Source organism: Carcharodon carcharias, chromosome 4 (assembly GCF_017639515.1).
Source record: "Carcharodon carcharias isolate sCarCar2 chromosome 4, sCarCar2.pri, whole genome shotgun sequence".
Classification (NCBI taxonomy): domain Eukaryota; kingdom Metazoa; phylum Chordata; class Chondrichthyes; order Lamniformes; family Lamnidae; genus Carcharodon; species Carcharodon carcharias.
In genome coordinates, this window is record NC_054470.1 from 180880095 (window position 1) to 180895541 (window position 15447).

Here is a 15447-nt window from a genome sequence, read left to right on the forward strand (position 1 = left end):
CATCATTTTGTACACCTCAATTAGGTCACCCCTTACCCTTCTCTGTTCTAAAACAACCCCAGCCTATCCAATCTCTCCTCATTGCTGCAATTTTGAAACCCTGGCAACATTCTTGTAAATCTCCTCTACACTCTCTCCAGAGCAATTATGTCCTTCCTGTAATGTGGTGACCAGAACTGTGCGCAAAATTCCAGCTGTGGCCTAACCAGTGTTTTATACAGTTCCATCATTACATCCCCACTTTGTATTCAATACCTCACCCAATAAAGGAAAGCATTCGATATGCTTTCTTAATCACCTTGTCCATCTGTTCTGCCACCTTCAAGGACCTGTGGACATGCACTCCAAGGTCTCTCAGTTCCTTAACCCTTCTCAGTAACTTCCCACTTATTGTGTATTCCATTGCTTTGTTTGCGCTCCCCAAATGCATTACCTCACACTTTTACAGATTGAATTCCATTCACCACTTTTCCACCCACTCAACTAAACCATAGATATCATTCTGGAGTCAACAGTTACCTTCTTCACTATCAACTCATGGCCAATTTTTGTGTCATCTGTAAATTTCCCAACCATGCCTCCCACATTTAAGCCTCAGTCATTAATATATACAACAAACAGCAAGGGCTCCAACATTGAGCCCCGTGAAACACCACTGGAAACTGTTTTCCATTTTCAAAAACATCCATCGACCATTACCCTTTGTTTCCTGTCACTGAGCCAATTTTGCATCTAACCTGCCACCTTCCTCTGTCTCCCATGAGATCTCACTTTCCTGACCAGTCTTCCATGTGGGACCTTTTCAAATGCCTTATTGAAATCCATATGGATCACATCCACTGCACTACCCTCATCAATCCTCCTTGTTACTTCCTCAAAAAATTCTATTAAGTTAGTAAGACACGATCTTCCCCCAACAAAACCATGCTGACTATCCCTGATCAATCCGTGCCCTTCTAAGGGATAGTTTATCCTGTCTCTCAGAATTGTTTCCAATAATTTTCTGAAGCCAGACTAACCGGCCTATAATTTTCTGGCCTACCCCTCGCACCCTTTTGTAACAATGGTACAACGTTCGCAGACCTCTAATCCTCTGGGATCTCGTTTGTGTCTACTGAGTATTGGAAAATGACAGTCAGAGCTTCTGTTCGCTCCTCCCTGGCTTCCTTCAACAGCCTGGATGCAATCCATCTGGCCCTGGTAATTTACCCACCTTTAAAGATGCCAGTTCTTCCCGCCAGTACTTCCTCTCTCACTATGCTTATTGTATCTAATATTTCACACTGCTCTTTAACTAGAATGTCTGCATCATCCCGCTCCTTAGTGAAGACAGAGACAAAGTACTCATTGAGAACCATGCCCACATCTTCTGCATCAGCCCACAAGTTACCATGTACATCTCTGATAGGCCCTACCTTTTCCTTAGTTATTCTCTTACTTCTAATGTACTGGCAAAACATCTTAGGATTTTCTTTGATTTTACCTGCCAATATTTTTTCATATCCTCTCTTTGCTTTCCTAATTTCCATTTTTACTTCCCCCCCTGTACCTTCTATGCTCCTCTAGGCTTTCTACAGTATTAAGTATTTTGTGGCTGTATTATGACACAGTCAATGGTAAAAGCTGAGTTGTTCAAATCTCAAAGGGAAACTTGAAACAACTGTCATTATCCATTTTTGCAATTTGTATGTTTTGAGATGCAGGTTTTGAATTCAGTAGTAATAAGACCACCGAATCTTATAAAACTAAATTAAACAATTATTAATACAAGAAAGATTGTAGGCACATATATACATCTGCAAAATTACTACTATAGGAACTACAAAAATCCTCTAATTATTCTGACTCTAAGTTATACCCCCATTAAGGCAACAGTAAGGCTCATAGATTTAACAGACCTCTGGCAAAGCACACCCTGGACAGTCACATTCAAAATGAATTTCTTGCAGCTCTGGGTCCTTGCAGACAGACTTGAGGCTTACAGGCTGGAGGCTTCTCACACTTATTGGATCTTAAAATGCCCCTACCTTACACACAATCTCCTTTCTCCTTATACACATCTTTCTCTTTGAATGTAAATTTTCCATTATATCACAAGGCTTTTAATTTTAACTCTTCTAACAATAATATCCTTTCATCCCACCAATTTTATTAGTAAACTGAAAAAAAAACCATTGCTTGGCATCTTCTAGCTAGGGTAAGATTTCACCCGTTGTCTTGAACGGTTTCTTGGAACAAATGCAAATTTACACCTTACCTTCTACCCTCCTTACATTGACCTAATTATAACCTCAAAACTACTGTCCATCAAAGCACCCAGACTAGCTGGCTTTAATCCAATTGAAATACACACAGACACATACATAGACACAGACCCCACTAAAACTCTATAATAAAATAATTTCCAATAACGTCCCCCTCCTTATTGAAAAATGAACCATCTTATTTCTAATAGACGGCTTCATTTTTTATTAACCCAAGTTACACTAACTCCTACACTTACACTATACTTACACTATTACATTACCAGATGCACGCATATAATATATATACAAACCTTGGTATCAGCAGATATCATTCCAGTTCAATGTCCAGGTTTTAAAATGTCCAATTTTCCCTTTGAGCTTCAAACCATGCATTTGCAAATAGATTTTTTCCACCAGCAACATGGGGCTGCATCTTCCGGTCGTTGAGTGGGGGGGGGTGGGGGGGGCCTGCTTGCCGATGCGTAAAATGATGCTGGGTGACCTCAGGCATGCGTCCCGATGTCACCGCGCGTTATTCATTCTGATCTTCAGTCCGGCAGGAGCGCACCAGAGTCGGCTGCGCGCCCGCCGAACTGTCAAAGGCCTATTAAGGCCATTAAAAAAGTAATTAAAATGATTAATGGACCTGCCCATCCAACTTTAAGGGAGCCCTGGCAGCCTTCAGAAAAAACATGAAACCTCATCCACGGGCAGGATGAGGTTTCATGAGGGTATTAAAATTTTTATAAAATGTTTAAATAAAAGAAGTTGACATGTCCCAGCTCATGTGACAGTGTCACACGGGGGACATGTCAGGAAAATTTTTTCTACCCTTCAAAATATTTTCATAACTCCCACCGGTCTCCCTGAGGCAGCACTTAGCCTCAGGGAGATCCGTGCGCTCTATCGCCCGCATACGCGAAAGAGCATACACACGGCTTAGGGAAACCACCCCCCCCACTCCCTCCCCTCCACCCCCCACCCCCCGCCCGCACAGGGAGCGCACAGTGCTTCCGAGTGGACATCACGCTGGGCAGGCCTTAACTGGCCTGCCCACGTAAAATGGTGACGCGCCCCCAACCGTGGGCACCGATCAGGAACCCGCCCGCCTGCACCCACCCCCGCACATCCTCCCCCGACGGGTGGAAAATGCTGCCCATGTATAATCTGTTGATTAAAGGGTTGCATTAATAAACTCCATCTGAATATCCTTTTGACTAAATTTGACTAGAAGCTTTAAAGGATTGTGGTCTCTATAAACAATTGTTTCTGACAAACTTTTTGCCGCATAGATTTCAGAATGCTGCAATGCTATCACTGAACCTAATGTCTCCTTTTCAATCGTTAAATATTTTCTCTGTTGTGCATTCAACTTCAGTGAAAAATACACTATCGGTTTTTCAATTCCAGTGTCATATTCTTGGAACAGTACAGGCCCCAATGGCTATATCGCCTGTGTCAACGGCCAACTTAAATTGGCTTGGCGCAATTGGATAATGCAAATCTAGTGTTGTAGTTAACACAGCTTTCAAACTATCAAATGCCTTATGACATCCCAGTGACCATTGAAGCTTCTTGTTCTTTTTTAATAGCTCAGCCAGTGGAGCAACCACACTGCCAAAATTTGGTACAAATTTCTGATAAAACCTACTCATGCCCAGAAATCTCAAAACTTCTTGGTGGGAAATCTGTGATAGCCTTGACTTTCACATCCCTTGGAGCCACCTTACCATGTCCAATGGTATGGCCTAGATATGCAACTTGCTTCACAAATTCGCTTTTAGTCGGGCTCATCACCAAATTAGCTTCTTGTAATCAAGTAAATAATTCTTCCAGATGCTGTAAATGCTCCTCCCACATCTGATTGAAAACTATTAAGTCATCAACATAAACAGCACAATTGCTTAGACCATCAATTACTTTGTTTGTCAGTCTTTGAATTGTCGCAGGTGCATTCTTCATACTAAATGGCATGACTTTAAACTGATATAGTCCATTTGGCGTCACAAAAGCCAATATCTCCTTTGCTCTCTCCAATAACAGTACTTGCCAATATCCTTTTAGCAAGTCAATCTTTGTGATAAATTTTGATTGCCCCGCTTTGTCAATACAATCCTCCAACCGCGGTATAGGATCTGAATCCGCTTTTGTCACCGCATTCACCTTTCGATAGTCCATGCACAGTCTCTGTGTTCCATTCGGTTTCGGTACCAGTACAATAAGCGAACTCCAGTTACTGTTACCAGGCTCAGTGATATCATTTTGAAGCATGAAATCAATTTCTTTCTGTACTTGTGATAACTTTATTGGATTTAATCTATAAGGATGTTGCCTTATCGAAGATGAAACCACTACAGAGGTATTATATATAGCTGAATCTGTCTTCTCCAGCTTATTTCCACAAATAGCTTTGTGTGACTGCAATAGCTTTTCCAAATCACTTTGACACTTGTCTGGAAGGTTACTCAATGTTACCTTTAAGTTTTCAAGTACCCCCTCATTATCCAATTTGAATAGAAGAAAATCAACTTCAGAGTCTTGCATTGCTACCTCTTTCTCATTATCGACAACCACTAATAACTCTTTTTGTTCTTTTTCCCTGTCAAAGTACTTTTTAAGCATATTCACATAACACACCCTCTAAATCTTTCTTCTACCTGGAGTGTTTATTAGATAATTTACTTCATTTAATTTCTTTTCAATCCTATGAGGCCCACTAAACCTCGCCTTTAATGAGTTATTCAGTACTGGTAACAGAAGTAGCACTTCCTCTCCAGCAATAAAACTGTGAGCTTTCGCTTTCTTATCTGCCTTCACTTCCATCACTTGCTGTGATATCTTTAAGTGTTCCCTAGCCAACTCACATGCTCTATCTAATCTCCCTCTGAAGTTTAATACATAATCCAGGAGAGTAGTTTCTGGATTTTGATCCACCAATTTCTCATAAATAAATTTCAGTGGTCCCTTTACCTCATGACCATACGCTAGTTCAAAGGGACTAAAACCAGTCGATATATTAGGAGCGTCTCTAATAGCAAATAATAAGAATGGAATTCCTGTATCCCAATCCTGTGCATAATCCTGACAGTATGCTCTCATCATAGTTTTTAAAGTTTGATGCCATCTTTCCAAAGCTCCTTCTAACTCCGAATGATAAGCTGTTGACTTAAACTATTGTATCCCCAAACTGCTCATTACTTCCATAAACAGCTGTGACATAAAATTTGACCCCTGACCCTGACCCTGACCCTGATTGTATTTCCTTAGGTAAACTATATCTTGTAAAAAATGTAGTTAGCTCCTCCACAATCTTCTTAGTTGTAATAGTTCTTAATTGTAATATTGCTTCATGAAACCTGGTAGACACATCCGTTATTGTCAGTAAATACTGATTTCCACTTTTAATCTCAGGGAGGGGTCCTACACAATCAATCATGACCCTAGTAAAAGGTTCTTCAAATGCTGGTATTGGGATTAAAGATGCCGGCTCAATCACTGCTTGTGGTTTCCCTGTCACCATGTTCTACAGAATTTGACTATATTCCTATGCAATCCTGGCGAATAAAAATGTTACTGTACTTTTGCCTGTGTCTTTCTAATTCCTAAATGATCCTCAATTGGAATTTCATTAGCAATCCTCGGAATCTCATTTCTATACCCTAATAGGATAACAATCTGATGTACCTCCCTCCAGTTTTCATTTGCTGAAACATGATCTGGCTTCCATTTTCTCATTAAAATATCACCCTTAAGGTAATAACATTCTGGAATACATTTTGCCTCTGTTCCTGAGTAAGCTGTCTGACATAGCTGCTTTAATTGAAAATCCTTTTGCTACAACTCAATTAACTGCCTTGGGTGAAACACTTCAGCTGAATGGTCCTCTCCTGAGGCTTTCTGAGCAATGTAATCAAACAGAGTTCATGCTAATTGGATCTCAAAACCTTCTTCCTACCTTTGAACTGCCTGTCCTTCTTGTTTTTCTTGTTTCAATCTGTGTGCCTGTGATCTCATCGCACAATCTAGAAACAATCTTGTAACACCTCTGTTGAAAGCACTTCCACAAGCTAATCAACTACCATAAGCATCACCTACATTTGTGATCCAGCTATATCACCCAGAATAAATTGAGCCCCTGCAATGGGCAATTTTTTTCACCACCCCAACAGTCACTTTGCCAGTTTTCCACTTACTTTTTAAATGTACCTTCCACAAGGGAATACGTTTAGCATCTCCATGAACTCCACTTATTATCACCTGTCCCTGCAATACTTTCTCTGAACAACAAAGGTTACTATCCCAAAACATTAAGGATTGACTAGCCCTGTGTCTCTTAAAATCTTAACAATTTTACTTACTCCACCCTGTACACATGGAAAGATTTTCCCTTCACACACAAAGAGCAGAATTTTACGACAGCGGGATTTTACGTTTCCACTCAAGTCAAAAGGGTTTACAATGTCTCGCTGCATTTTAAGGTCCCGTCCCTGCTGAAACGGTGCTGTAATATTCTGCCCAAAGTCTTTAAACAGTTCTGCAACCTGCTCCTCAGAACTCTCTTGGGTAAACTGCGAACACATCCCCATTTATTTACCAATCACAGATTCTCCCTTTTTTACCTGTACACAACCAGTGGTTTTTTCCTGTGCCTGAACCTCAGAATCCACGGTACTTTTCCTTCCAGAACTTTTCTGCACCCCAATAATTCCAACAGGTTTTCCCTGCAATTTCCAACACACTGACTGTGTGCCCCACTTTATTACAATGAAAACGCCTCAACTTTTGAATGTCATTTCTACCCTCAGCACCTTCCATTATATTCTGAGAAAAAACTTCCTGGGAATTTCCAGCTACTCTTTCTCTTCCCTGACTCCCCATCTTTCTTTCCCCTTCCTGCTTTCTATCCTTTTTCTGATTTGAAAGGGTGACAAAAAAATAAATTTAGCTCTAAGCACTAACTCATAATCATCAGCTATCTCCGCTGCTTGCCTTGTGGAATCAACCCTGTATTCATCCACATGAGTTCACACTGCCGAAGGGATTGAATCTTTAAATTCTTCCAAAAGAACTACTTCTCTAAGAGCTGCATAGGTTGTCTTTATTTTTAATGCCCAATCAAAATTATTTTGTTTTACTCTTTCAACCTGAATAAAAATTTGCCCAGGCTATTTTCTCATATTCCTAAATTTCTGCGTGTAGGCTTCAGGAACCAACTCATATACACTTAAAACAGCCTTTTTCACCATATCATAGTTCTTCTTTTGAAACTTCTTCAGACAGCGAAGCTTTCTTTTTCTGCTGTATCTTGGCCTGTATGCTTCTGGATAACCAGGGGCCTCTAGATTTGGCAGTGCCACCCTTTTTCTTTGTGGGGACATGTCTACACTGTGCCCTTAGAATCTCGTCTTTGAATGCCTCTCACTGATTTGACACAAGTTTTCGAAGGAAAGCTTCTAATAGCTGTATCCTGTCCATTCTCACCAGCTCACCTCTCAGCTTCGTAAAATTTTTCTTGCCCCAATTTAAAACTTTTACTCCTGTTCTACCTTTGTCCCTTTCCATAATGATGTTAAATCTGACTATATTATGGTCACCATCTCCAAAGATGGTCCCCCACTGCTACTTCATACACTTGCCCATCTTCATTTCCCAAGACTAAATCTAGAAGTGCACTCCCTCTTGTTGGGCATGTTACATGCTGGCTAAAAAGGTTCTCTTGAATGCAACTTAAGAATTTTCCACCCTCTGTGTCCTTCATACTGTTCGTATCCCAGTTGATACTAGGGTAGTTGAAGTCCCCAGTGATTCCTGCCCTATGGTTATTGCACTCAGAAATCTGTCTGCATATTTGCTCTTCTAACTCCTTTCCACTACTTGGGGGCCTATAGTACATTCCCAACAGTGTGGCTGCCCCTTTTCTATTCCTGAGCTCAACCCATATGGTCTCCTTTGATGCTCCATTTAGTACATCATCCCTCCTCACAGCTGTAATTGATTCTTTAACCAATAATGCTACAACCCCATGTTTTTTATACCCCTCCCTATCCTGCCTAAGAACTCTATGTCCAGGGTTGTTGAGCTGCCATTTTTTCCCCTCCTTAAGCCAAGTTTCCGTTATAACGAAGATATGATGCTGCCATGTGTCTATCTGTGCCCTAGGCTCATTGCCTTTATTTGCTATGCTCCTTGCACTAACCTTTTAAAATACCTTTTAACACTGCCAAATTCCTGTGCTGTACACTTTTTAACCTGTGCTTCTTCTGCCTTTCAGAGTCACTCACTAATTCTCCATCTCCCGTTCCCTGTTCTGGATTTGTCCTCAGGCTCCCATCCCCCAGCCAATCTATTTAACTCCCCCACCCCCCTCCCACAACAGCACTAGCAAATCTCCATATGAGGATATTCACCCCAGTCCTGTTCACTTGCAGACCATCTGGCTTGTAAAGGTCCACCTTCCCCAGAACCAATCCCCATGCCTCAGAAATCTGATGCCCTCCCTCCTACACCAGCTTTCCAGCCACGTGTTTATTCATCCAATTCTCCTATTTTTATACTCGCTTGCACGTGGGACAGGGAGTAATCCTGAGATTACTGCTTAAGAGGTCCTGCTTTTCAATCTCCCTAAAGTCTGCTTTCAGGACCTCATCCTCTTTCTTACCTCAGCCATTGGTACCAACTTGGACCACCACCTCTGGCTAATCACCGTCCATCAAAAGAAATATCCTGCAGCCGCTCTGTGACATCATTGGCCTTGGCACAGGGAGACAACATACCATCCTAGAGTCACGTCTGCAGCCACAGAAACGCCTGTCTATTCCCCTAACTAACCTATCCACTATCACTACTGGTCTTCCCCTCTTTTTATCCTCCAGTGCAGCAGAGCCACCTGTGGTGCCACAAACTTGGCTCTGACTGCACTCCTCCAAGGAACCAAAGCCCTCAGCGATATCCAAAACAGAAAATGGATTGTTGAGTGTGACCCCGGGGGTCTCCTGCACTACCTGCCTAATTTTCTTGGACTGCCTGGCAGCCAGCCATTCCTTCTCTGTCTCCAGGCTCCTAAGCTGTGATGTGACCACCTCTCTGAACGTGCTATCCACGTAGCTCTCAGCCTCCGGGATGTGCCACAGTGACTCCAGTCACCACTTGATCTCTGAAACCTGGAGCTCAAGGTTCTGCAGCTGGTGACACTTCCTGCACATGTGGTCATCTAGGACACTGGTAGCATCCATTGCTTCCTACATATTACAAGACAAGCATTCCACATGAGCTGTCCTGCCATGGCTTCTACTTACTTCCTTTGCGTTAACTTTATTTTACTTTGGTTTAATTATGCAACTTTATTCTACCTGGCCTCGACTTAACTTTATTTCCCTATTGCTTGTGTTTCTTATTTAAATGTAAGTAGCCCCTTCTTTTAAAAAGAATCTGTTTTGCTAATTCTTAGCTACTTGATGATACTCCCTAACAACTGTTTCTCACCAACCAATGAATTTATGTTTCTGCTGTGATTTTTGGTGCTAGGTGCTGTTGACCATCTGGCTCAGGGTCCTCCTCTCGCACTCTCCTCTAGATGCTGCTGACTGCCTGTCCAGGACCCTCCTCTTGCATTCTCCTCTAGCTGCTGCTGATTGCCTGGCTCAGAGTCCTCCTCTTGCACCCACCCCCACCCTATTTCAGTCTTTAGAAAATTGGTTTCCATTGGCCAGGTTTACACAGTCACTGTCATTTTAGAAATTTCATGAATTGGTGGGGGAGGCCATTCAGCCCATCTACTCCATGCTTCTATGGAAACCAAAAATCCCATCACTGGGATCCAACTTTCATTGACTCTAGTTTTCACTTGTATTAACTTACCTGAAAGAGCTTTTGGTGTGAATACATTGGGACGATAATGACAATACAAGACGAATAATCCAGAGACGTTGGTTAATAATCACAACTAGCCTCATGCCAGTTTGAGGATTTGAATTGTTTCTTTAAAAGAAAATTTGGAAATAAGAAGCTGGTGTCTGTAAATCTGACCATGAAGCTGTCATAAAAATCTAAATGCCTCTAATTTAGGGGAATCTGCCCTCCTTAGCTTGTCTGGCCTACATGTGATTTCAGAACCCACTTCATTACTTGCTGAAGTGGCCTAGATACTCAGTTGCATAAAAAAGCTACCAAGAACACAGCGGTTCCACCAACACTATCACCTTCTCAAGGTGGCAAGGAATGGGGAATAGATGCCAGCCTTGTCAGTGATGCCCATATCCTGATTTTTTTTTTATTCTGCCTAACATCAGTGTTGAACTAATCATTACCAGTCTGTACTTACAATTTAATTTTGAGTACTAAATATTCTGTCTGTGATATTCTACAGGGATCCTCCCAGTCTCTTGCCATACCAGGCCCCAGAGGAAAGGTTTTTTTTTTTTCCCAGCTGAATTCATGCTGTTTCTCTTGGGGAATGGTTTCACCAAAGTTATGGCAATAGAGCTGCCCCCTCCCTGGAATGTCATTAGTTGATAGGAGCATTAGGTGTCATTCAGCCCTTGTTTAGGTCATGACTGACCTATACTCCCACCCCATTTACCTGTCGTCATCCATGTCCCTTGATACTAGAGTTGCCATTAGTAATTAAATGTATTCCTAGAGGATTCATCACATGACTTGCCCCCATGCTCTTGCCATTTGTCGATCAACGCATCCATCCTTGTGACGTACTGCCTTCCTATACCAATTGGAAAGCAATAAGACTCATTACCCAATTGGATGATGATTGATTTTTAATGTTTTTACATCTGGTAAAGAGAACTGTTCAAAGAGAATGACAAAAAAAGCAATCTTTTTTAATGTCATACAGCCGTGTCCTTGAGATTGATCTTCAATTCCTGGAGACTTGAGGCCAATCCTGGAGCATTGGCAACTCTATTTGATGCCCTTATCTAATAAAAATCCATCAGCCTTAGTCTTCAGATCTCCAGTTGATCCCCAGCCTCTGCAGCCTTTTGAGGAAGAGAATTCCATATTCCTACCAACCTTTGTATAGAAAAAGTACTGCCTGAATTCCCTTGAATGGCCCAGTTGTAATTTTAGGAACATGTTCTCTTGTGCCCTATTTCTCTGTGCCTACCCTATCAAATCCTTTTAGCATTGCAAATACTACAAGCATCCCTCGTTCTCTTGCATTTAATGTGATGCTACTGGAGGTGCATGCAGAAATATTTACATTGAAAATAAGTTTTAAAAATAAAATGGAAATGTTGCGATTTGCAGACCATCGCTAATCGTTCAGGGATTAATGAAAATACTTCAAGAGGAAGAGTTGAACGGAGCAGTAATGAAGATAACCAAGTCAAAGGGAATCCACTTTGAGATCTACGAGCCGACGTTGATACAGCCGAAAGTGAAATAAGTCACATCCGACCAGTGTTGTAATTGCACTGGTCTCACCAACAGTGCATTTCTCAAATTCTCCTGCCCCTGAATTCAGTGCATGAGAGCTTAGCGTGAAAGTAAAACAGACCCCTTGTAGCAGAAACCATGCACAGATTCTGTATGTCCAAAGGTTACGCAGGCTCATTCCCGGACAACTTTTTTGCCATGGCCTGCGTTTTAACGTTTTTTCCTTTAAATTATTTAATTTAATTACATTTTTATAATCAAGTGGGACCCTGCGGTGTGAAGTAATTGTGGATTTCGTTGAACAAATTATAGTTTAAATTAATAATGAGCTTGAACTCGCAATGCTTTTGGAATTACCAATTAAGGTTTTATTTACAAAATATATACTCAGGGGGGAACTTTCAATTGAATATCTCTTTAATCCACTTATCTGGAGCATGGCTCATATTTCTCAGGAATCAACTTGATGGGGATTTTTTGGTATGTTTTTTTCAAAGCAGAGCATGGTGCGCCATATACATGCAGTCCACTACCCCAGGGCATACATGCAAAATGATCCCTATCATTCATATTTTCTTTTTTTTTTTGCTTCTGTATTATTTTCCAATTTATTTTCCTTAGATAGATTTTTTTTTGGAGTTGCCTAATGTTTTCAGCTCTGTGGGCTGATTTGTAGCCCCTAAAAAATGGAGGGTTGGGGTCAGGACAGATGCTAAAATTCTAAAGACCTGAACGCCAACCCCACACACCCCCACCTCCGGGTTTCACTGAGGCGGGATAGGCCAGTCCACTCCCAGGAGGCGGGCTGGCCATTTATATACTTTAATGAGGTTGGCAGGGCTGACAAGTCCAGGCTTGGTTGGCTGAGTTTCCCAGTCCTCGGGCATTATCGATAGCTCAAGGGAGGTGAGGACATCTTGGGGGTGAAAGCAAGTGCCTTTACAGTGCTGCTTGTGGGCTGGGAGAAACAGGAATGCTCCCCTGGATCATGGATCAGACTTACCTGTCTCAGAGTCCTCCCCGCCTGCCTGCAAGTTAAACCTGTCGATCAGGCTGACTTCCATCTGGTAAATCTGGGCAATGACAAAAGACACTTCTCCTGATTTTCCATAGGAATCGCTGCACTTGCCCTTGTCAATATCAGACCCACCTTTCTATTCCTAGACATGCTCTTGCCTAATTTTTTAGCACAGATACAATGGGCCCAAACGATCTCCTTCTAAGCCTTATGATTCCTTATGATGGCAGACAGCTATGGAATATCAACAACTGTGGTTTCTCATATTAAGCTGAGGGGGTGGGAGGGTTGAGGGGGTGGAATTTTAACTCACATAGCTCTAGTAGAAACCAGGTAGAACTGGGGTTAGAATCCAATAAGGGCCACTTACCATTTTTTTTGCTGCTCTGCACCCATTTTAACAGCGCTTTTTTGCTTGTACAATTGATGCCCCGAACTGACTAATATTGGAGCTCATGACTAAATGGAAATTAGAGCCCAAGCTATTATGGCATTTTAAGGCTCTGTTGCAATTTTAACTTGAAACCAAGTTTTCACATGGGAATTAAAATTCCATAGGGAGACAGGTGCTTTAACCTATCCTGTACCTTGAGAGAAATGAAAATATCCTGTATGTATTATAGGAACAAAGCATAATTTTCCCACGTGGGTGACACTGGCAATTATTTATTGTCCATATCTCATTGCCCTGAGAGCATCAAGACTCAACATGAAAGTAGGACTGGAGTCACACTTAGGCCAGATAATCCCTGAAAGAAGGTAGTGAGCCAATTGAGTTTTTACAACCAACAATACGCTTCACGATAATTTTACCCCGACTCAAAACTAGAAATTGTTGAACTCAAATTTCATGGCTTCACCATGAGTGTGCCTGTCCACTGACCCAATCTGCCTTATCACTGTCTCCCTGAGCAGTCTGTTCTGTATACTCACCACCCTATGTACTTCCATGTAATTCCAGAGGCCATCAATGACTCACCTAACTGAGCTTAAATAGTGAGTGTCAGGACATCATAAACAAGTGCAGCTGGCCCAATACATGCTTTCCAGCAGGGATTACTGGAGATTGATCAAGAGCTGGGATCTTTTGGAAATGCTTCCCTCTTCCTAGCCTGACATACTGAAGTTTCCCACTGCCAACCCAGCTGATCACATTACGATGGGATAGATTTGGATGGAGAAACTTCTTCAACGCATTTGACCATATTGTCCTGGAATATCAGCTGTACTATTTTCCCATTACAGCCCCTGGTGTCCTGCATCAGCCACTGTCCCTAGAAATCCTTAGAAGCTCAACGTAAAGTATTAAACCTACATGCTTATAATGTCTGACTTATCTGTATTAGTCCAGTTTTGTATTTAATAACAATAATTTGCATTTTTGAAGCACCTTTAATGTTGTAAAGCATCTCAAGATGCTTCATAGAAGCATTACCAAACAAAGTTTGACACCAGACTGATATTGGGACAGGTGACTAAAGCCTTAGTCTTAAGGAGCATCTTAAAGGAGAGAGAGACAGAAAGGTTTCAGTAAGGACAAAACCTCTTTTCTGAGACTGAATCTCTTCATTACACCACCGAGGATGAGCTTCATCATTCTCTGCTCTGTTAAAATTCAAATACTGGGAATTGAAGCTGAGATCTCCTTGGTCTGTATGTCTCAGTGTTGTACCGCCAGTGTATCATAGACGACAGTAGCCTAGTGGTAATGTTACTGAACTAGTAATCCATAATGCCAGATTAATGCTCTGCAGATATGAGTTTAAGCCCTACAGGACAAATGGGGGATTTTAAATTCAACTAATTAATAAATCTGACTAAAGTACTAGACTCATTCATAATGATCATGAAACTATTGGATTGTCACAAAAACCCATATCGTTCACTAATGCCCTTTAGGGAAGGTAATCTGCCACCCTTATCTGGTCTGGCCTACATGTGACTCCAGACCCACGCCATAGTGATTGACTCTTAACTGCTGTCTGAAATGGCCTAGCAAGCCATTCAATTATATCAAACCACTCCAGAAAAGAAGCAGTGTGTGTGTACCTGCACTAGGTGGACTGCAGCAGTTCAAGAAGCTTGCCACCTACTCAGCGCAAATTAGGGTGCTCACATCCCATGAGCAAATGATAAAGAATTACCAACTAAACCACTGGAATAGTTAAAGCAACTACGTTCTGGTCCTTGCCTGCTGTCACCACGTATTAGTGAATTGCAATACTTTGTTGATACATTGATGGTCAAGAATCCATAAAACCTGTCCCAATTATAAAATGTGCTGGAAAACAGACCAAAGCAAGGGCGTTTTCATTTAACCAGGGGTGAGGGGAGGGGGATTGTTGTGTCACTGTAGCAAAATCGTAAACACTTTGGTTCTAAAATTCCACTGGGACTCTCTTTGAGTCTCCTGCCATAACTCCAGAACCTTGGATAAAATAGCGAAGGACTGACCAAACTGGGCTACACCAGGCCTCAGCCATGACAGGGATCTGCTAGGCTCCTGTTGGGAGCTACTGGGGAGATTACAAGAATCTTCCACAAAGACACTGTGCACAGAGTCCATCGAAGGAACTCTGGGAGAGGAATCCCTACTTTGAAGGAGAAGTGCACAAGAAAGCCAAAGATTTCCTGGTGGGGTCTAGAGGAGCAATCCGACTCATACATTCTGCCCACACCGCACCACCCCCACCCCCCCCCACCGCCCCCCCAGCCCCCAGTCCTCCACAAGAAGACAGGCAGCCTCCCATAAATCTCGGCACTGTTCAGATTTGGCCTGGTGGAAAAATCAAC

At 42.0% G+C, this 15447-nt stretch overlaps 1 protein-coding gene across 1 annotated transcript in view; it reads left to right on the forward strand.

The window, feature by feature from the left end:
- The window catches only part of hpgd (15-hydroxyprostaglandin dehydrogenase), an 83318-nt gene extending 67961 nt beyond the window's left edge, over positions 1-15357 (forward strand). Inside the window, exon 7 of the mRNA XM_041186096.1 lies at positions 11508-15357. Coding sequence (XP_041042030.1) covers positions 11508-11646 — 139 coding nt within the window. The 3' untranslated portion in view covers positions 11647-15357. The remainder of the gene's footprint in view (positions 1-11507) is intronic.
- The last annotated feature ends 90 nt before the right edge of the window (positions 15358-15447 follow it).